At 69.2% G+C, this 20,439-nt stretch overlaps 3 protein-coding genes across 3 annotated transcripts in view; 1 reads left to right on the top strand and 2 right to left on the bottom strand.

Moving 5' to 3' along the window:
- The first annotated feature begins 3,214 nt into the window (after positions 1-3,214).
- On the top strand, positions 3,215-8,324 carry MPDU1 (mannose-P-dolichol utilization defect 1). Its single transcript, XM_077806641.1, has 7 exons — positions 3,215-3,613; positions 5,014-5,079; positions 5,637-5,769; positions 6,499-6,584; positions 6,682-6,800; positions 7,686-7,796; positions 7,974-8,324. Exons 1-7 carry the CDS (start codon positions 3,268-3,270, stop codon positions 8,100-8,102), a joined length of 990 nt encoding a protein of 329 aa, XP_077662767.1. The 5' UTR covers positions 3,215-3,267; the 3' UTR covers positions 8,103-8,324.
- Positions 8,325-11,537: 3,213 nt separating this feature from the next.
- Positions 11,538-13,490, bottom strand: SOX15 (SRY-box transcription factor 15). Its single transcript, XM_077806814.1, has one exon. The coding sequence runs from the start codon at positions 12,341-12,343 to the stop codon at positions 11,588-11,590; it is 756 nt and encodes a 251-aa protein (XP_077662940.1). The 5' UTR covers positions 12,344-13,490; the 3' UTR covers positions 11,538-11,587.
- Positions 13,491-14,169: 679 nt separating this feature from the next.
- The window catches only part of FXR2 (FMR1 autosomal homolog 2), a 28,975-nt gene continuing 22,705 nt past the window's right edge, over positions 14,170-20,439 (bottom strand). Inside the window, exons 6-17 of the mRNA XM_077806813.1 lie at positions 19,961-20,054; positions 19,506-19,622; positions 19,045-19,215; positions 18,876-18,954; positions 18,243-18,352; positions 18,070-18,156; positions 17,341-17,554; positions 16,943-17,122; positions 15,325-15,525; positions 15,116-15,211; positions 14,665-14,771; positions 14,170-14,553 (exon numbers count right to left, since the gene is read on the bottom strand). Of these exons, the coding sequence (XP_077662939.1) occupies positions 14,473-14,553; positions 14,665-14,771; positions 15,116-15,211; positions 15,325-15,525; positions 16,943-17,122; positions 17,341-17,554; positions 18,070-18,156; positions 18,243-18,352; positions 18,876-18,954; positions 19,045-19,215; positions 19,506-19,622; positions 19,961-20,054 (1,537 nt within the window). The 3' untranslated portion in view covers positions 14,170-14,472. The remainder of the gene's footprint in view (positions 14,554-14,664; positions 14,772-15,115; positions 15,212-15,324; positions 15,526-16,942; positions 17,123-17,340; positions 17,555-18,069; positions 18,157-18,242; positions 18,353-18,875; positions 18,955-19,044; positions 19,216-19,505; positions 19,623-19,960; positions 20,055-20,439) is intronic.

Below are 20,439 nucleotides of genomic sequence, written 5' to 3' on the forward strand. Positions count from 1 at the left end.
CCTGGCCCCCATACCTCTCTCATCTCCGCTTGCCCCCCCATTTCCCCCGATCCAAGCCTGCCCCCCCATTTCCCCCGATCCAAGCCTGCTCCCCCATACTCCTCTCATCTCCCCTTGCCCCCCCATTTCCCCCATCCCTGCCATGCTCCCCCATACCCCTCGCATCTCCCCTTACCCCATTTCCCCCGATCCAAGCCCTGCTCCCCCATATCCTTCTCATCTCCCCTTGCCCCCCCATTTCCCCCGATCCAAGCCCTGGCCCCCCATACCCCTCGCATCTCCCCTTGCCCCCCCATTTCCCCCAATCCAAGCCCTCCCATTCCCCTCTCATCTCCCTCTGCCCCCCACCCCGCGGTCTCAGCCCTGCCCCTCCTCTCTTGCAGCCGAGCAGTGCCCGGAGGATCGGCACAGCATGGTGGTCCCCATCGTCATCGGGGTGGTTCTTCTGGTCCTGATCCTGATCATCGTCATCGCCTACATGCTGGGCCGGCGCCGGTCCCGGGGCGGCTACCAGACCATTTGAGGGGCTGGGACACAGGCCAGGGGGCGGGAGCTGGGATGGGGCCTGTCCCCTCTAGGGGCGTTGGCTCCCCTCTACCTCGGGGGCGGGGAGTGGGGTGAGGAAGAAGGTCCAAGTTCCATGTATTTTATTTTACTGATTAAATAAATTCGGGCCGGAGTGGGGGGGGGGTTGTTGGTAAATACGAGGACGTCTCAGTTATTGCTCGTGCCCCGGCTCCTGGCAGCATCCCAGTGAGCTCGCCCGGCGCTGGATGCGGCCACCTCTGGGGCAGGGCAGCCGGTGACACGGGGACCCCTCGCCCAGCGCTGAGATGCGGCCACCTCTGGGGTGGGGTAGCTGGTTATTCGGGAACCCCGCGCCCAGCGCTGAAATGCGGCCCCCTCTGGATGGATAGACTGGCTGGACAGACAGATACAGCCCCTGCCAGCACGTCCTCCTTGCTGTCCGACTGTCCATCCGGAAGGCCGGGCAGCTGGACAGACAGAGTAGCTGAGTCAGCCAGGCTGGGGCTGACCGAGCAGCTATGGGGCAGGAGGGGGGCAGAGAGAGGGGCCAGGTGTTGGCGGACAATTACAGTACGGCTTCTTTGGGTTGAAGTCTTTGTTTATTGAGGTTACAGAGAACCCAGGCATCCGGTTCCCCGGTTCCTCTCAATACCCCCCACCCCGACTTCAACTGCCCCTTGCCCAGCCTGGTTGCAAATTCCCAGCTCCCTGCCACCACCCCAGTTCTGACACCCAGCCCCTACCCACACTCCAGCCTGGCACCCTCACTTCACCTACCTCCCTACACCTGCCCCCAGGTGGGGGGGAGGGAAGGGGGGAAGGGAATAAACATTCAGCAGATTAATCAGGGGGGCTGGGACGCAGGATGCCTGGGTTCTATCCCCAGCTCTGGGAGGGGAGTGGGAACTGGTGAGTTAGAGCAGGGACGGGGCTGGGAGCCAGGACTCCTGGGTTCTCTCCCCGGCTCTGGGAGGGGAGTTGGGGCTGGTGAGTTAGAGCAGGGGGGGCCGGCAGGCAGGACTCCTGGGTTTTCTCCCCGGCTCTAGGAGGGGAGTCGGGGCTGGTGGGTTAGAGCAGGGACGGGGCTGGGAGCCAGGACTCCTGGGTTCTATCCCTCAGTCCCGAAGGGTCAGAGCCAGTGCCTCACGGATCTCGGCCGCGGCGCCATCCTCTCCCTCCCCGTCCTCGACGGGATCTTCCTCCTCCTCCTCCTCTTCCTCCACCATCCAGCGGGGCTGGAAGACGTCGCCGTGCATCTCGCAGACGTTGTGGAGGGTGGAGCAGGCGGCGATCAGGGTGGGCAGGAAAGAGACATCCGTGTCATTGCGTTTCTGGAGGCAGCGCCAGCGACCCCTCAGGCGCCCGAACGCCACCCCCACCACAGTGCGGGCGGCAGCGGCGTACTCGTTAAAACGCCTCTGGGCCGGCGTCAGCTCCCCGGCCCGGTAAGGCCTCATCAGCCAGGGCAGGAGCGGGTAGGACGGGCCGCCCAGCAAGTAGACGGGCACCTGGACGCCTCCCACGTCCCGGGCCGCCCCGGGGAAGAGCTCCCCCCGCTGGGCGCGCTGGTAGAGCTCGGAGGCCCGCAGCACCTGGGCGTCGGTCTGCCTCCCGGGGCAGCCGACGTTGACGTCCCAGAAGCAGCCGCGGGCGTCGACGGCGGCCTGCAGCACCACCGAATGCCAACCCCGGCGGTTGAAGTACCCGGCGGCGTTCTCGTTGGGGGCCCGGATGGGGATGTGCAGGGCCCCCAGCACGCCGGCCAGCTGGGGCGGGGCGGGGAAGCCGGCGGCCCGGGGCCCGGCGGGGGCGGCCACGTAGGCCGGGGTGAGGATGGCCACCACGGCCTCGCAGACGTCCCGCAGGATCTTGCAGACGGTGGAGCGGGAGACGCCGAACTGCTGCTCCACGGCCCGGTACTCGGTGCAGGCCCCGAGGCGCCAGAGGGTCATGGCCAGGCGGACCTCGGCGGGGATGGCCCGGCGCATGTTGGTGTCCCGCCGCTGGATGGCCCCCCGCAGCCGCCCGCAGAGGTAGTCGAAGGTGGCCGGCCCCAGGCGGAAGTTGTCGGCCCACTCGCCGGGCCCGAAGGCCTTGGCCCGCACCGTGTCCCAGAAGGCCGAGCTGCGGGCCTTGCTCCAGAGCCGCCGCTCCCGGGCCGGGGCCGGGGCCGGGGCCGGGCGGGGGCAGGGGCGGGCGGGCGGCCGGGCGGGGGCCGGGCCCGGCCGCCGGGCTCCCCGCCCGCCACAGCAGGGCGAAGCGGCGGCCCCAGCGGGCCCGGGCCCGGCGGTGGCGGGCGGCCCGGTGGCGGCGGGCGGCCTCCCGCAGGCGCCGGCCCCGCTGCAGCCGCAGGTAGTGCAGCAGGCAGAGGGCCACGGCCCCCCGGCTCAGGGCGGGGAGCGGGCAAGATGGCGGGGCTGGGGCGGCCATCTTGGGTTGGCCAAAGTTTGGTCAAGGCAGGGAGTCTCTGTGTGTGTGGGGGGGGAAGGGGATCTAGGGCGCATGCGCGGGAAGGGGAGCCGGGCGTGGGAAGGGAGGGCGCATGCGCGGGGCGCACAAAGGGAGGGGGGTTGGGAGGAAGGGCGCATGCGCGGGGAGGGATGGGGGCGGTTCGGGGGAGGGCGCATGCGTGAGAATGACAGGCCACGAAGGGGGGAGACCGCATGCGCGAGGAGGACAGGAGGGGGACTGTTGAGAGACAGGGCGCATGCGCGCCCACTGTCAGACTCAGGGCGGCGCATGCTCGGCGTCCACATTCTCTCCCTCCCTCTGCTACGCATGCGCCGAAGAGAGCGAAAGAGGCGCCTGCGTACTGCGGAGGGGGGAACTCTGCGGCGGGAGTGCGGGCGCATGCGCACAAGCCTTGGGGGGGGAGGCGCCTGCGCAGTGAGTGGCTCCGCGGGCGCCTCCGCGCCTGCGCCGCAGGCACCGTGGCGACATGGAGGCGGAAGCGCCGGCCGGGCCGGGGTGGGCGCGCGGCCATTTCCCAAAATGGCGGCGGCGGCGCTGCAGGGGCTGCTGGTCCCGCACCTGCTCCCCGAGCGCTGCTACGACGAGCTGTTCCTGCGCTTCAACCTGCTGCACGGTGAGCGCCCGCCCCTCCCCCACCGGGGCCGCACCCGCCGGCCGCCATGGCAACGCCAGGCGCCCGCCCTCCGGCGCTCCACGGGGCGGGGCGGAAGTGCTGGGTGAGGCTTGCCGCCGCCATGATGGTGCGGGGCGGAAGTGCCCGGTGAGGCGTGCCGCCGCCATGACGGTGCGGGGCGGAAGTGCCCGCAGAAGGGGGGTTCCTGGGGGAGGGGTACCCCCCCCTTTGTCAGCCCACTCCCCTGTGTTGACACATCCCGGCCTCAGCCGTCTCCCCACTTCTGGGGGGACTACAATGGAGGGGCAGTGGGGGTTGGTTGGGGGTCAAGGGGGGGCAGGGGTAAGGGGGAATGGGGGAGCGGTGGGGCTAGGGGAGGGGTGGGGCTCAGGGGTCTGGGGAAACAGTGGGGATTGGGTGGGAGTCAAGGGGGCAGGGGTAAGGGGGGAATGGGGAGCAGTGGGGGTTGGGTGGGAGTCAATGGGGCTGGGGGCAAGGACGGTGGGGCGGGGGCTAATGGGGGAATGGGGAAGGGTGGGGGGCCTGGGGGAGCGGTGGGGGTCGGTGGGGGGTGGGAGGAGCAGCGGGGGTTGGGTGGGAGTCAAGGGGGGCAGGGGTAAGGGGGAATAGGGAAAGGGGGAGCGGTGGGGGTTGGGTGGGAGTCAGTGGGGCTGGGGGCAAGGACGGTGGGGCGGGGGCTAATGGGGGGAATGGGGAAGGGTGGGGAGCAGTGGGGGTTGGGTGGGGGTCAGGAGGCCTGGGGGAGCAGTGGGGGTTGGGTGGGGCGCAGTGGGTCAGTGGGGCGGGGCAGGAGCTACCATGGGGGCCAAGGGGGGAATTGAGAGGGAGGGAGCCAGGCAGAGCCAGGCCACCCAGAGGGCCGAGGCCGAGAGGGAAGGGGGCGAGTAGGGGGGCTGGGGGCCCACGGTGGGGCTGGGGAGCCGGGGGGAGCCCAGCGCGCAGGGATCCAGGAACACCCAGAGGGCTCGGGGGGGCCATAACGCTCAGGGCCGGGGAGTGGTGGGGGGAGCAGGGATGCTCAGAGAAACACACGACGTTGGGGGAAGACTGGCCCGTGGGGGGGCAGTCAGAGGAATGAGGGACGGGGACCAATAGGATCAGCATGGGGCCCCGGTCACTGGGGTCGGGGTACCTGAGATATCCAGAGGGGCCGCAGATGCCGGAGCCGGGGGGGCCGATTGGGGCTGCTGGGGAAGGGCAAAGGGGGCAGGATGCTAAGGACACCCAAAGAGGCCTTAGGGTCGGGGGCCAGTGAAGCACCAGCCCTGGGAACCCAGGATGTGAGGGGGTTGGGGGGCAGGACGGGACGTGCTGCTGCCCCATTTGTATTGACCCCCCCTGCCCCCCCTTCTCCCTCTCCGTTTCCTTCCCTCCTCCAGTTCCCTGCCTGAAGATCCTGGTCAGCAAAGGGCTGGGAATCGCCATCGTTGCAGGGTCGCTGATGGGTACGCATCTGGCTCCTTGCATCCCCCGCTGTCTGGGTGGGGAATGGGGCAGGGGTCTGTCCCCTCTGGGGGGCGCCGGCTCCCATCCGGCCCCAGGGCGGGGACTGGCTGGCTCATGGGGGGCGGGGAATGGGGCACTGGGCCTGCACCGGCTCCCAACCGGCCCCAGGGCGGGGACTGGCTGGCTCATGGGGGGCGGGGAATGGGGCACTGGGCCTGCACCGGCTCCCATCCGGCCCCAGGGTGGGGACTGGCTGGCTCATGTGGGGTGGGGAATGGGGCACTGGGCCTGCGCCGGCTCCCATCCGGCCCCAGGGCGGGGACTGGCTGGCTCATGTGGGGCGGGGAATGGGGCACTGGGCCTGCACCGGCTCCCATCCGGCCCCAGGGTGGGGACTGGCTGGCTCAGGGGGGTGGGGAGTAGGTCAGGGCCCTGTCCCCTCTAGGGGGCGCTGGCTCCCATCTGACCCCCATGGGGAGGATGACGAGAGGCCCCTCCGTTCCGTGCCGATGGGGGGCTGCCCCCCAGCCCTGACGTGCGGCCCGCCTCCCTGCAGTGAAGCTGCCCCAGGTGTTTAAGATCCTGGGGGCGAAGAGCGCCATGGGGCTGAGTTTCCACTCAATCCTGCTGGAGCTGCTGGCCCTCACGGGCACCATGGTCTACAGCGTGGCCAACGGCTTCCCCTTCAGGTGAGGCTGCGCCTGCCCCCCCTCGCCACCAGGGGGAGCCCCGGCCCCGTGAGCCCCGCCCATCCTGGCCCCTGCGGGGTCAGGCCAGGTCAGCCCTGGGGTGGGAGAGCCCCGCTGGGAGCCAGGACTCCTGGGTTCTCTCCCCGGCTCTGGGAGGGCAGTGGGGGCTGGTGGTTAGAGCAGGGGGGGCTGGGAGCCAGGATTCCTGGGTTCTCTCCCCGGCTCGGGGAGTGGGGGCTGGTGGGTTAGAGCACGGGGGACTGGGGGCCAGGACTCCTGGGTTCTCTCCCCGGCTCGGGGAGTGGGGGCTGGTGGGTTAGAGCACGGGGGACTGGGGGCCAGGACTCCTGGGTTCTCTCCCCGGCTCTGGGAGGCAAGTTGGGGCTGGTGGGGTTAGAGCCGGCGGGGCTGGGAGCCAGGACTCCTGGGTCTTGTCCCCGGCTCTGGGAGCGGGGTGGGGGCTGGTGGGGTTAGAGCTGGGAGCCAGGACTCCTGGGTTCTCTCCCCGGCTCGGGGAGTGGGGGCTGGTGGGTTAGAGCAGGGGGGACTGGGGGCCAGGACTCCTGGGTTCTCTCCCCGGCTCTGGGGTTCTAAGTGGGGGTGCTCTACCAGATGGCCTTTCCCCTTCGGGGGTGCTGGCTCCCTCCCGGCCCCAGGGCAGGGGGCTGGCTGGTCGGGGGGCAGGGTTTTTAGGGCGGGCCGGACCCCCTGTTTTCTCCCCCCTCGCAGCGCTTGGGGCGAGGCTCTCTTCCTCATGCTCCAAACGGTCACCATCGGCTTCCTGACCCAGCACTTCGGGGGACGCACCACGCAGGGTGAGTGGGGCGCGGCCCCCCCCCACAGGGTGTGGGTTGGAGGGGGGGATCCCTGCGTGGGGGGGGTTAACCCTCTCCTGTCTCCCCCCCCCCGCAGGTATCTCCTTCCTGGTGCTGTATTTCGCTCTGCTCTGCCTGTTGCTCTCCCCCCTCACCCCCCAGGCCATGGTCACCCTCCTGCAAGCCACCAATGTGCCCGCCATCATCATCAGCCGGGTAAGGGGCCTGCCCCCTCTCGGGGGCGCCGGCTCCCACCCGGCCCCAGGGGGGACTGGCTGGGGCAGGGGGGCGGGGAATGGGGCAGGGGCCTGTCCCCTCTCGGGGGCGCCGGCTCCCCTCCGGCCCCAGCGGGGACTGGCTGGGTCAGGGGGGCGGGGAATGGGGCAGGGGCCTGTCCCCTCTCGGGGGCGCCGGCTCCCCTCCGGCGCCAGGGGGGACTGGCTGGCTCAGGGGGGCGGGGAATGGGGCAGGGGCCTGTCCCCTCTCGGGGGCGCCGGCTCCCCTCCGGCGCCAGGGGGGACTGGCTGGCTCAGGGGGGCGGGGAATGGGGCAGGGGCCTGTCCCCTCTCGGGGGCGCCGGCTCCCCTCCAGCCCCAGGGGGGACTGGCTGGCTCAGGGGGGCGGGGAATGGGGCAGGGGCCTGTCCCCTCTTGGGGGCGCCGGCTCCCACTCGGCCCCAGGGGGGACTGGCTGGCTCAGGGGGGCAGGGAATGGGGCAGGGGCCTGTCCCCGCTCGGGGGTGTCGGCTCCCACTCGGCCCCAGGGGGGACTGGCGGGGTCAGGGGGGCGGGGAATGGGGCAGGGGCCTGTCCCCTCTAGAGGGCGCTGGTTCCCATCTGAGCCTGCATGCAGGGGACTTTGGCTCAGGGGTCACACTAGTGGTGGGGGGCTGTGTGTTTTGGGGGGGCTGCCCCCCAGCAGGACTTATTCCGTCGAGGGTGTCAAACCAGCCCCTTACCTCCGCCGAAGGTGGGTGGCCGTGGGGCTTGGCTACTCCCGGCCTACAAGCGGCTTGGCGGAGGGGGCTCACGGTGGGGGTGGGGGGGCAAATCCGTCCAAGCTGCTGATCTGGGGGGGTCTCGTCTCCTCCCCCCCCCCCAGCTACTACAAGCGGCCACCAACTACCGCAATGGGCATACGGGGCAGCTGTCGGCCGTCACCGTCTTCCTCCTCTTCGGCGGCTCGCTGGCCCGGATCTTCACCTCCGTACAGGTACCGCCCCCCCGGGGGGGCATGAGCTTTGGGGTCGGGGGGCATGGGGGGGGCTTTCCCGCCCACTATCCCTCTGGGCATGCTCCTGGGCAGAGGGGATCCCTAGAGGGGACAGGCCCCCGCCCCATTCCCCGCCCCCCTGCCCACCCTCACCCCTGTCCGTTTGTCCCCTTCCAGGAGACGGGCGACCCCCTGATGGCTCTGACCTACGTGGTCTCCTCCCTCTGCAATGGCGTCATCGCGGGCCAGCTGCTGTATTATTGGCAGGTGCCGGCCGGCGTGGAGGCCAGGAAGAAGCGGGAATAGGGGGGGACGGACCCCCCGACTCTGACCACGGCCCCCCCACTGCCATCTGAGCCGTATCGAGGTGCGGGTCAAGGGAACCCACTCAGCCCTGCCCTCCCTCAGCCCAGACTAACCCCCATCTCCCCAGCTGGGCTCTGGCGGGGAGGGGGGAAACTGGGGGGGAGGGCAGGTCTCTACCCCCCCACCCAGACAGTGAAGTAATTAAACACTGATTTGCCATGAGCTCCTGGCTTTGCCCATATGGGGGGGATCTCTGGGACTCCCTGCTGCAGGGGCAGGGAAGGACAGAGGGTGGAATTGGAATGGAGGGAGGGGCAGGCATGGAAACCCCCAACCCCTCCTCCCCTGCCCCCCCTTGCACCTAACGAGCTCGGCGCTAATCGTGCCAATTAGTCACCACCTTTCTGCTTCCCTGCCCCCCCCCCCCCCCCCGGCGCTGGGATCCCCAAGTGTGGGCAGGGCAAAGCCGAACCGGGCACGGAGCCGGGGTCCCTGCCTGGGGCTGGGAGCCAGGACTCCTGGGTTCTCTCCCCAGCTCTGGGAGGGGAGTGGGGGGCTGAGCCCTGGGCTCCCCCTCCTGCTGCCCCCCCCCCGCAGGTTTCCCTGGGTGATTCACCCCTTCGTGTCAGAACAGGCGGGGGCCCGGGCCCTTCCCTGGTTACCGTGGCAACTGGGTGGGGTGACAGGGCAGGCCCAGGTGTTGTAGCTGGGAGAGAAGACCGTTACTGGGGCAACGGCGCCATCCCCTCCCACCCCCCCCATTCCCTGGCACACACGGGGTTAACTCTTTAGCTCCTCTCGGAGTAGCTGGGACCCGAGGGGGCTGCAGGTTGGGAGTGGGGGGGGGGGCAGGGCTGGGCTGGCAGGGGGCTGCGGGTCAGAAGTGGGGGGCACCGGCGGAGCTTGGGGGGGGACAGGGCTGGCCTGGCAGGGGGCTGCGGGTTGGGAGTGGGGGGCGCTGGTGGAGCTGGGGGGGCAGGGCTGTCCTGGCAGGGGGCTGTGAGGCCAGGAGTGGGGGGCACTGGTGGGCTTGGGGGGGGCAGGGCTGGGCTGGCAGGGGGCTGCGGGTCGTGAGTGGGAGGCGCTGGGGGGGGCAGGGCTGGGCTGGCAGGGGGCTGCGGGACAGAATTGGGGGGCACCGGTGGAGCTTGGGGGGGCCGGGCTGGGCTGGCAGGGGGCTGCGGGTCGGCAGTGGAGGGCACCGGTGGAGCTTGAGGGGGGCAGGGCTGGGCTGGCAGGGGGCTGTGGGGCAGGAGTGGGGGGCACCGGTGGGGCTGGGGGGGGCAGGGCTGGCCTGGCAGGGGGCTGCAGGTCGGGAGTGGGGGGGCACCGGCAGAGCTGGGAGGGGGCAGGGCTGGGCTGGCAGGGGGCTGCTGGGGGCACTGGTGGAGCTGGGGGGGCAGGGCTGGGGTGGCAGGGGGCTGCGGGGCAGGAGTGGGGGGCATTTTCATTTCCTCCTTTAAGTTTTTCTTGCTCTCGGGGGGGGTCAAACCCTGCAGGGGGGGTGCGTGTCAATCTGTTTCCTGCCCCCCGCCGAATGTCTCCTTTGCCCCCCCCCACCAGTAACGCTCCGGGGTCGGGGGCGCGTCCAGGAACCAGGTTTATTCTCTTTACAAAATATGTTGACACCCTGCCTTGAGAGAGAGCCCCCCAGCGCTTGCACCCCCCCACTTCTCTGGGCTGTCCCTGCCCCACGCTCCCCCTCTTTCAGCCCCCCACTGCCGCCCCCCTTTCTGGTGCCAGTGCCCGGGGACTTGATTTGTTAGGGGGTGGGAGAAGCGAGCAAAGAGTTAACAGAGGGGGTGTGTGTGGGGGGGGGGGGGGAAGAGAGCCTCCACCCTGCCCCCCCTGCTTAGGTTGGAGTCACTGGGTCATCCCCAGAGTCCCCCCAAAACTTTGTTCCTCCTCCACTTTTTCCATCTTTCCGTATAAAAAGCTGCCCCCCCCCCCTCGGTCCCGGCCCCCCGCGGGCTAGAGGGGCGTCAGCGGCGCTGGCCCGGGGGGCTCGTAGGGCAGCTGCGGGAAGCCCTCGCCCACGTCGCAGGCCTGCAGGCCGTAGGCGGCCATCATGTCGCGGAAGTCGGCCGGCAGCACCCCGGGGTGGGGCACGGGCTCTTGCTTGTAGGGCGTCGGGGCCGGGGGGCCGTAGGACAGGCCGCTGCGGGGGGTGGGGGAGAAGAGGGGTTAACGAGCCGGATAATTACAGCTTCAGAAGGAGAGAACCCAGGAGTCCGGGCTCCCAGTCCCTACTCCCCTCCCAGAGCCAGGGAGAGAACCCAGGAGTCCGGGCTCCCAGGCCCCCCTGCTCTGACCCACCACCCCCTGCTCCCCTCCCAGAGCCGGGGAGAGAACCCAGGAGTCCGGGCTCCCAGCCCCCCCTGCTCCCCTCCCAGAGCTGGGGAGAGAACCCAGGCGTCTGGGCTCCCAGCCCCCCCTGCTCTGACCTACCACCCCCTGCTCCCCTCCCAGAGCCGGGGAGAGAACCCAGGAGTCCTGGCTCCCAGTCCCTGCTCCCCTCCCAAAGCCAGGGAGAGAACCCAGGAGTCCGGGCTCCCAGGCCCCCCTCCCCTCCCAGAGCCAGGGAGAGAACGCAGAGGAGTCCTGGGTCCCAGCCCCCCCTGCTCTGACCCACCAGCCCCCACCGCGAGGGCTGGGAGCCCGGACGCCTGGGTTCTCTCCTAGCTCTGGGCCATGTCATGCGGGGGGGGGGTGCCAGCCCTGCCCCCGCAGCTGCAGGAAGAGTCTCCCGCCCCCCCAGGGCTGGGTGAGCCGGGGCCGCATTCCTCAGGTGGCCTGTTAATCCGGTTCTGGGCGTGAGCGGCTCCCCTGTGGCCTGCCCCGACCTGCCCTCCCCTCCTGCGGCCAGGGACGGAACCCAGGCGTCCTGGCACCCTGCCTGCTCTGAGCACTAGCCCTTGCTCCCCCTCCGGAGAACCCCGGAGTCCTGACTCCCCTTCTCCTTTAGTGGGCAATGTCGCGGTTAGAGCAGAGGATGCTGGGAGTCAGGATTCCTGGCTTCTTCCACTTGTGCCTCAGTTTCCCCTCCCATGGGCCCTGGATCGCGCACACACATGCCCCCGCCCTCCCCTGCGGTGCAGAGCCAGGCCATGGATTGGACGAGGCCTGGCCGGGTCATGACCCTTCGCTCAGGGCACAGCCAATGCCAGCCGCAGGGCGGGTGCTGCCTGGCAGCCAGCCCCACCCCGCCCCTGGCCGGGACCCAAAGATCTAGGGCCCCGGGCCGGGGTGGTAATATCCTGGCACACGGGGGAGCCAGGACTCCTGGGTTCCTTCCCGGCTCTGGGAGCCGAGTGGGGGCCAGGACTCCTGGGTTCTCTCCCTGGCTCTAGGAGGGGAATCAGCGCTTATGGGTTAGAGCAGGGGGGGGCTGGGAGCCAGGACTCCTGGGTTCTCTCCCCGGCTCTGGGAGGGGAGTGGGGGCTGGTGGGTCAGAGCAGGGGGGCTGGGAGCCCGGACTCCTGGGTTCACATACCAAGCAGCTGGTGCCCTGTCATGCCCTGGGCATCACTCAGCAGCTGGCCCGTGTGGTCCCAACCAGCCCCCAAACCTAGTTCCCCCGCTGCTCTGGGGTGGGGCGGCTGGTTATTCGGGGACCCCTCGCCAAGACGCGGCCGCCTCCGGGGATGGTCATATGCAGACCCCCTCATTTCAACCATCCCTGCTGGGGGAAAGAGGGAACATACCAGCCCCCCCCCCTCCGCCCTTGCCAATTTCCCCCGTAAGGGGGCACAGTTGGGGGGTCCCCTGTTCGCCTGAGGGGACGGGGGACAGGAGGCGCGGGCGGGACCCACCTGTACCCTCCGGCCGCGTTCCCGTAGCCGGCGCTGGCCTGGCCCGGCGGGTAGCGGGGCGGCTGGTAGCCCAGGGGCTCGCCGTAGCCCCAGGGCCGGGCGGCGGGCGGCTGGGGGGGGCGGCGGGTGGCCCCCCGGCGGCTCCTTGGCAGGGGCCCGGCCCTTGCGGCGGGGCCGGTACTTGTAGTCGGGATAGTCCCGCAGGTGGCGGGCGCGGAGCCGCTTGGCTTCCTCCACGAAGGGGCGTTTCTCGGCCTCGCCCAGCCGGCGCCAGGCGGCCCCCAGGCGCTTGGAGATCTCCGAGTTGTGCATTTTGGGGTGCTCCTGCGCCAGGCGCCGGCGCTGCCCGCTGGACCACACCATGAAGGCGTTCATGGGGCGCTTCACCTTGTCCAGGGGGGCCCCCGCCGCGCCCTGCCCCTCGGCCATGCCCGGCCCCGTCTGCGCCCGGACGCCCTGGGGAGCAAGATATAGCCCGGCCGGGGCCCCGCCCACCGGAGGGTGGAGCCTCCCTGCCAGGAGCTGGGGCCCCGCCCCCGGGGGGCTCAGCCCACAGCTGGGCCAGCAGGCTAGCCCCGCCCCCCACCACCTGGCTCCTCCCCACACAGATATCCTGGCCCCCACTCCCCTCCCAGAGCTGGGGAGAGAACCCAGGAGTCCTGGCTCCCCATCCCCCCTGCTATGACCCACCTACCCCCACTCCCCTCCCGGAGCCAGGGAGAGAACCCAGGAGTCCAGGCTCCCAGCCCCCACTCCCCTCCCAGAGCCGGGGAGAGAACCCAGGAGTCCTGGCTCCCAGCCCCCCTGCTATGACCCACCTACCCCGACTCCCCTCCCAGAGCCAGGGAGAGAACCCAGGAGTCCAGGCTCTCAGCCCCCCCCCCCCCCCCAACCCATGGGGCCCCGCTCCCCTCCCCAAGCTGGGGAGAGAACCCAGGAGTCCTGGCTCCCAGCCCCCCTGCTATGACCCACCTACCCCGACTCCCCTCCCAGAGCCAGGGAGAGAACCCAGGAGTCCAGGCTCTCAGCCCCCCCCCTCTGCAACCCATGGGGCCCTGCTCCCCTCCCCAAGCTGGGGAGAGAACCCAGGAGTCCTGGCTCCTAGCTTTACCCCCTGTAAGGACTAGCCCCTCCCCGTGACTAACGGGGGGGGGGTATAGCCCCCCCAGCTCTGACATGATTGTTCCCTCCCTGCCCCCTGCCTAATGCGACGTCTCCCCCCTGTGGCCACGCCTCAGAATTACACCCACTCCTGTTCTCTCAGGCCTTCCGCCCCCCGCCCGCCTGCTTGGGGGGGCGGGGGGGAAGAAACCAGGAATCCTGCCCCCGCAGGAACACACTAGGCCCCCCTGGGCTGTTGCTGAGCTTGTCCTCCGATACCTGCCCCCCCCCAGGCCGGCAGGGGTGGGTCCACCAGCTCCCCAACTGCGGGGGGGGGGGGGGGGGTAACGCACTGAGGGAAGGAACCAGCAGCTTCCCCCACTGGCTGGAAAACCCACCCGCCCCGGCCAATTGAACCAGCCAATGAGGCTGTACGGGGGGGGAGGTGGTTAACGGTGGGGGGGCACACCAACTAGGGCGTGACTAGACCCCCCCCCCCGGGGTTTCCGTCCACCCCCACGCGGCAAGTGAAGGGCGCGGAGCCGATATCGGTTCTTTTCGGTGGCTTTATTGACAATCTCGGGGGGCGAGGGGGTTTACCGGGGGGGGGTGATTTTCTGGCCCCCTGGCCACATTTCCAGGGGGAGGGAGGGGAAGACACAGCAGCTGTTGCTTACGAGTTTGGTTCTTTATTCTCTTTTAAATACTGTACAGTGAAAAATAAATAGTCTCAACCGTCACAGCTCGATTTTGCCCCCCCCCGTCCCCCCCCCGGCCATGCGACACTGGGGGGGGGGCCCGGCTGTACCATCTCCCCCCCCCGTCTGCCACAGCGTACGGGGAAAAAAAGAAAATACCTGCTGTTTTTGTATTGCCTGGAAACAAAAATTCGCTCCGCACCCGTGGTACCTTCCGGTTTGTTTGTTTTAAGGAGGGGGGGGATAAACGGCACAGCCTCGGGCACCGCCCCCCCCCCCCGCCGAAATCGTTGCCCGAGCGACCTAGGCGGGGTGGGGGGGGGAGAAGGAACCGAACGAAAAAGGAAGGGAAGCGACGCGCGCTCAGAAGGCACAAAAAAATCCCCGCTCCGGTTTCGACCCGCGGCCGGTTTCCCTTTCCTGGCTCGAAGGGAGTCGTCAAAAACGGACACACAATTAAGAGAGAATTAATTTTTACTGTCGAGGCCCCTTGCCCGGAGGAGGGGTTGGGGGGGGGGGGGCCGCGCCCTTGCCCCCACCCGGCAAGAAAATACGGTTTCCTGTCTCTTGATTGGTTGGAGCCGAACGAGCTTGGCTATCTTTGGCAAGCTTCCGACAAGCACGAGAGGCGTTATTGATCGTTGAATAAATGGTTCGTTAGCGAGAGCTCGGTGGGTGTGTGTTTAACGATGACGCAAGCAGGGCGGACGGGGGTCGGTGGGGGAGGAAGCGGCGGGCGCGGTTCTCCCGGCACGGCGCTTACGACAGCCCGTTCACCATGGCGGCCGGCTCCTCGCCGTTCTCCGACGGCCCGTTGGCCACCTTGCCGGCTGGCTCTGCCTGCAGGGGGAGGGAGGTGGTCTCAGGAGGGGCTTGGAATAAGCCCCGCCCTCAGCCAGACAGGCTCCGCCTGCTGCCGGCTCCGCCCCCCCCAGCCGGCTCCACCCCTACCTTTTGTCTCGGTGTGTCGTCTTCGGTGGATTTTTCCCGGGGCTCCTTCTGCGGGGCCCGCTGGCGGCTCTGGGAGTCGGCCCGGGAGATGTAATCAGCCACGGTCACTGGGGAGGAGGGAGCGGGCGCTGGGTTTCGGACGGCTGCCGGCCCCACCCCCCGCGACACGAGCACGGCCGGGACAGAACGCCAACGGGGGGCGGGGCCGGGTCCCAGGAGTCCGGCGAGCCCGCCGGGGGTTACGCTGCCCGCCGGGCTAAACCGGAGCAGCCTCAGGGCTGCACTAACGCGTGCGTCGATCCCCAGGAGGCTGGGAGTTCTGGCCACGCCCCCGATCCGGCCCGCAAATGGGGCCCCGCTGGCAGCACCCGGCGCAGGAAGGGTTCCCAGCGCTGCTCCTGCCCCCCGGTGGCATTCAGACCCTCGCGAGCCCCCCGCCGTACCCCCGTACCTGGCTGCCGGTCCCGGCTGATGGAGCCGTCCATGCGGTTACCACGGTTACGGCGCCGGCGGCTCCGGTTGCGTCTCTGAGGCTTCGATTCGTCCTCTGGGAAAGCAGGGAGCAGAGACGGGGATGAACCCAGGCGTCCCGGGCTCCCCGCGCCGCCCCCCCACCCCGGGGAGAGAACCCAGGCGTCCTGGCTCCCCGCCCCCGCTCACCCACGCCGTTCTCGTTGACGGACATGCTGTCGGACTCGGCCGCGCCGTCCATCACGGTGGCGTCGTCGTCCGTGCGGCGGCGGCGGGAGCGGCGGCGGCGGCTGCTGACGGGCTGCGACTCGCTGGCGTCGGTGTCGGCCGTCTGGTCGGTCTCCGTGTTGTCCAGCAGGCTGTAGGGGTTGCTGTCCGGGTCCTTGAGCACTGCGGGGAGAGAGGACTTCAGCACCGAGCGGGCACAGAGAACCCAGGAGTCCGGGATCCCAGCCCCACCCCCCTTCATTCTGAGTCAGGATGCTGGAACATGGCATCTGTTTATATGCCACTGAGATGCAGCCACCTCTGGGGCGGGGCGCAGCAGCTGGTTACACAGGGACCCCTCGCCCGGCCCTGAGACGCAGCCACCTCTGGGGCGGGGCGCAGCAGCTGGTGACACAGGGACCCCTCGCCCGGCCCTGAGACGCAGCCACCTCTGGGGCGGGGCGCAGCAGCTGGTTACACAGGGACCCCTCGCCCGGCCCTGAGACGCAGCCACCTCTGGGGCGGGGCGCAGCAGCTGGTGACACAGGGACCCCTCGCCCGGCCCTGAGACGCAGCCACCTCTGGGGCGGGGCGCAGCAGCTGGTTACACAGGGACCCCTCGCCCGGCCCTGAGACGCAGCCACCTCTGGGGCGGGGCGCAGCAGCTGGTGACACAGGGACCCCTCGCCCGGCCCTGAGACGCAGCCACCTCTGGGGCGGGGCGCAGCAGCTGGTGACACAGGGACCCCTCGCCCGGCCCTGAGACGCAGCCACCTCTGGGGCGGGGCGCAGCAGCTGGTTACACAGGGACCCCTCGCCCGGCCCTGAGACGCAGCCACCTCTGGGGCGGGGCGCAGCAGCTGGTTACACAGGGACCCCTCGCCCGGCCCTGAGACGCAGCCACCTCTGGGGCGGGGCGCAGCAGCTGGTTACACAGGGACCCCTCGCCCGGCCCTGAGACGCAGCCACCTCTGGGGCGGGGCGCAGCAGCTGGTTACACAGGGACCCCTCGCCCAGCCCTGAGACGCAGCCACCTCTGGGGCGGGGCGCAGCAGCTGGTTACACAGGGACCCCTCGCCCGGCCCTGAGACGCAGCCACCTCTGGGGCGGGGCGCAGCAGCTGCTTACACAGGGACCCCTCGCCCGGCCCTGAGACGCAGCCACCTCTGGGGCGGGGCGCAGCAGCTGGTTACACAGGGACCCCTCGCCCGGCCCTGAGACGCAGCCACCTCTGGGGCGGGGCGCAGCAGCTGGTTACACAGGGACCCCTCGCCCGGCCCTGAGACGCAGCCACCTCTGGGGCGGGGCGCAGCAGCTGGTTACACAGGGACCCCTCGCCCGGCCCTGAGATGCAGCCACCTCTGGGGCGGGGCGCAGCAGCTCGTTACACAGGGACCCCTCGCCCGGCCCTGAGACGCAGCCACCTCTGGGGCGGGGCGCAGCAGCTGCTTACACAGGGACCCCTCGCCCGGCCCTGAGATGCAGCCACCTCTGGGGCGGGGCGCAGCAGCTGCTTACACAGGGACCCCTCGCCCGGCCCTGAGATGCAGCCACCTCTGGGGCGGGGCGCAGCCGCTCTTTAACAGCGGCAGCCAGTCACCTGAACTGATGGAGGAGCTGTTGTACTTGCTGCCTCCCGCCCCTCGGGGTGCCGGGTTGGGACCCCGCCCTCGCCCCACTCCCGGGCGCCTCCGGCTGTCCTCGGGGCGCGGGTCTCGCTCGCCGTCGTCTCTCTTCTCCGACTCAGTCTCCGAGGCGTTGGACAGGTCGGAGTTCGTACCTGGCAGGACAGAGCGGGGGGGATGACGCGTGAGCTGCTGTTGTTGGGGACAGTCTCCACTATGGGGGGGGATCCCCAAAGCTTTAGGAGGGGCAGGACACACAAGCGCTGTACAGTCTTGCTGAAATGCAGCCACCTCTGGGGTGTGGCCCATCCAGCAACCCGCCCCCGCCGCGAAGAAGGGGAGATTTTGGCCAAGGCGCCGTGGGGCAGGTTACCGTAGCCGGAGTTGGGCCCCCGGCGCCCGCGGCCTCGCCCGCCGTAGCTGCCCCCGTACGTCCGCGTGCCGTGGAGGGAGGAGGAGGTGCTGTCGTCCGTGGCGTAGCCGCCCCGCTCCTTGTCGGCCCGGCTGGAGAGGGGGCGGAAGCCCATGCCGATCTGCCGCAGCTGCTCGTCGATCTGCAGCCGCTCCAGACGCAGCTGCTCCACCTCCTGGGGACGGGGCGAGAAGGGGAACCAATCAGCTGTAGCGTCCATGCAGGGCTGGCGGGGGGAACCAGTTAGTGATGGCACTGCAAGCGAGGGGGCCAATTAACAACTGCACCCATGCAGCTGCAAGGCAGGGGACCAATTAATGGCGGCACCTATAAAGGGCTGGTGGAGCGGGGGAGGGTTGACACACCAATTAGTGACTGCACTGCAAGGGGGAACCAATTAGTGATGGCACCCATGCAGCTGCAAGGCAGGGGACCAATTAATGGCGGCACCTATAAAGGGCTGGCGGGGGGAACCAAGTAGTGACTGCACCGCAAGGGGGAACGAATTAGCAAATGCACCCATGCAAAGACGCCAGGGACCAGATTAAGGGTCCCACACGCGCGACACCCACATCGACCCCGCTCGCAACACGCGCCCCAATACGGGGGTCCCTGGCCGATTCTCAGGCGGGTGCCCTCCCCGCGGAGCGACCCGGTTCCTCAGCCCGCTCTCGGCAGCGCCGGATTTACCTGCAGGTAAGCGAGGTGATATTCCAGCAGCGCCTGTGCATTGCTGATATTCTCCCGCGTCCCGACGAAGATGAAGGGGACCATTCCCTAGGCGAGAGGAGACCCGATCACGGCACGGCCGTCCCCCCCACGCCGCCGCCGGCCACCCCCCACTCCGATCCGCCCCCGCTTACCTCCTCTCGGGGGTTTTTCTTGTCGTTGTCCCCTTCCACCCGCACCCGCACGACCCCCGACTTGTCCACGATCTCTTGGATCACTTTGCCGTTCTTCCCGATCACTTTGCCTGGCGGGGCGAGCGGAGAGGTGAGCCCCACAGAGCGACAGGGTCCCGCACTTTGACCTGAGCTAACCACCTCCCAGGGTGACACACACCCACAGGAGCCCCCCACTCCCCGGCAGAAGGGATTTTCCCAGACCCCCAACTTCCGAGCGACCTGTTCAACGACAGACCCAGAGAACGTCATTTTTAGCATGTACACAACTCCCCCCGGGTGCTCCGCCCACCGGTATGACACCAGGTTTTCATTCGAGCCTTTATGGGATGTTGTGTTGGTGACCGCAGGGGGGGCCCCCGGACTCCAACGGACATCGGGTGCCCTCCACCGGTTGGGGCACACGTGGTCACTCTCACTCGGAGCCCACTTCCCTCTGAGGCACCCGCTCCAACGCAGTGCAGAGGTGGGGCCGTGGTTATGTGTCCGGGTCCCCATCACGAGGAAAGTCACCCCTGTTCTCCGGGGGATGCCCCAGGAACGCCGGGCCCCCGGAGGGTCACGACAGAGCACGGTCGCACTCGTGACACCTACCGACCAGGTTTCTCGGGACTTGAACCGAGTCTTCAGAGAACTCCAGGTAGCTCCGGGCCTGCTTGCACGCCTCGGGAGTCTGTGGGGAGGAGACAACGGTCAAGTCAGTGTCCTGGAGCTGGGGGGAGAACCCAGGAGTCCTGGCTCCCAGCCCCCGCCCGGCCCTCACCTCCCCGTAGATGCGGAAGGTGCAGGTCTCCTCGTCCAGCTCGATGGCGGTGACGCCTGGCACCTTCCTGGCCTGCTGGATGTTGGCGCCATGGGTGCCGATGGCCAGCCCCATCAGGTCTTCGCGGACGGTGAACTCCTCCTGGAACGCCGAGGCCAGCTGCTTACTCGTCTGGGGAGAGAAAGAGCGCTGGGACGCAGAGCGGGGAGTCAACGGAGCAGCCGGGGGGAGCGCCGACCCCTGGCTCCGGTGTCCCGTGACTCCCCCCCGCCCCCATGGAGTCAGGTCAGGTGACCGGCCGGGCAATCCAACCCAGTGTCAACGGGGAAGCCCTAGGCGGGCCCTGTACAGCCACCTATTCCCCGCCCCCAGCGCCCGCCCGGGTGGGGAGAAAGCCAGAGGCCCGCTGGCCCACGGCGCCCACCCCCCAGCGCGTGAGGGCCGCCGCCCGGGTTCCTCACCTCTAGGTGCTTGTTGGCTTCCTCGTTCCGCGACATCAGCATGAGCTTGGTGCGGATGCTACGCAGGTGCATGTCGCCCAGCAGCGACGCCCGCTTTACCGTGGATTCGTTCGTCGACTGGGAAGTGGGGTGGAAGACGGGCGGGGTCAGAGATCGGGCAGACTGCCCCCCGCCGCCCTCCAGAACTACCGGGACAGCAGGAATCTCGGGCGGCTAGCCAGCCCTGATTACAGGAGCCGCAGTGACTAGGCGAGACCTGCCCAGATGGTCGCAGCAGGACCGAGGAGAACCCCTCCCCCCAACTGGGGGTCCCGGGCGTGGGCAAGACAAACCATCCGGGTCGCTGGAAAGAGGATCCTCCAAACCAGCCCGGAGCAGCGGGTTCACCCCGCTGCGGCCGATCTCCGACGAGCCCCCACCCCCCTCACCCCGCTATCCCCCGATGCCTCGCTCACCAGGATGAAGAGCTCGCTGTTGGCGACGCTCAGGAAGATGCAGTTTGCCCCCACCGCCTTCTTGAATTCTTTATGCACGTTTTCGTTGGAGCACCTGAGCGGAGAGGGGACGGGTGAGCGGAGCGGGGACCGGGGGCAGCGGGACACGCCCCAAAATGATCTATCCAGTCTGTGGCAAAGCCGGGAATAGAACCCAGACCGCCAGGGTCCAGAACTGGATTAGGGGACTGGTTCTAAGAAAGTAGCGGGCGCCCTGGATTGCCAGATGGGAGACCTGGCTCCCAGCTGCTGCGTCAGGGGCAGATCGGTAGGGGGTGTGGAACGTGCCTCCTCCCAGGGCCCAGTATAGCTTATTCCCGGGCATAACTGCAGTAGAATAATGCCGGTCTATTTCCCCACCCAGACAAGCCCCAAGTTAGAGGGGCCTCTGGGCTGCTCTACCTCACGCTAGAGACTGGGCAGACCACAGGCCCGGTCGC

This window comes from Eretmochelys imbricata, chromosome 28, assembly GCF_965152235.1.
Source record: "Eretmochelys imbricata isolate rEreImb1 chromosome 28, rEreImb1.hap1, whole genome shotgun sequence".
Taxonomy (NCBI): domain Eukaryota; kingdom Metazoa; phylum Chordata; order Testudines; family Cheloniidae; genus Eretmochelys; species Eretmochelys imbricata.

Coding starts and splice junctions, on each gene's coding strand:
- MPDU1 (XM_077806641.1), top strand. CDS start 3,268: ATGCTCGGCGTCCACATTCTCTCCCTCCCTCTGCTACGCATGCGCCGA. Junction 5,770..6,498: donor GCCAACGGCTTCCCCTTCAG/GTGAGGCTGCGC, acceptor CCCCCCTCGCAG/CGCTTGGGGCGAGGCTCTCT. Junction 6,801..7,685: donor CCGCCATCATCATCAGCCGG/GTAAGGGGCCTG, acceptor CCCCCCCCCCAG/CTACTACAAGCGGCCACCAA.
- SOX15 (XM_077806814.1), bottom strand. CDS start 12,343: ATGGCCGAGGGGCAGGGCGCGGCGGGGGCCCCCCTGGACAAGGTGAAG.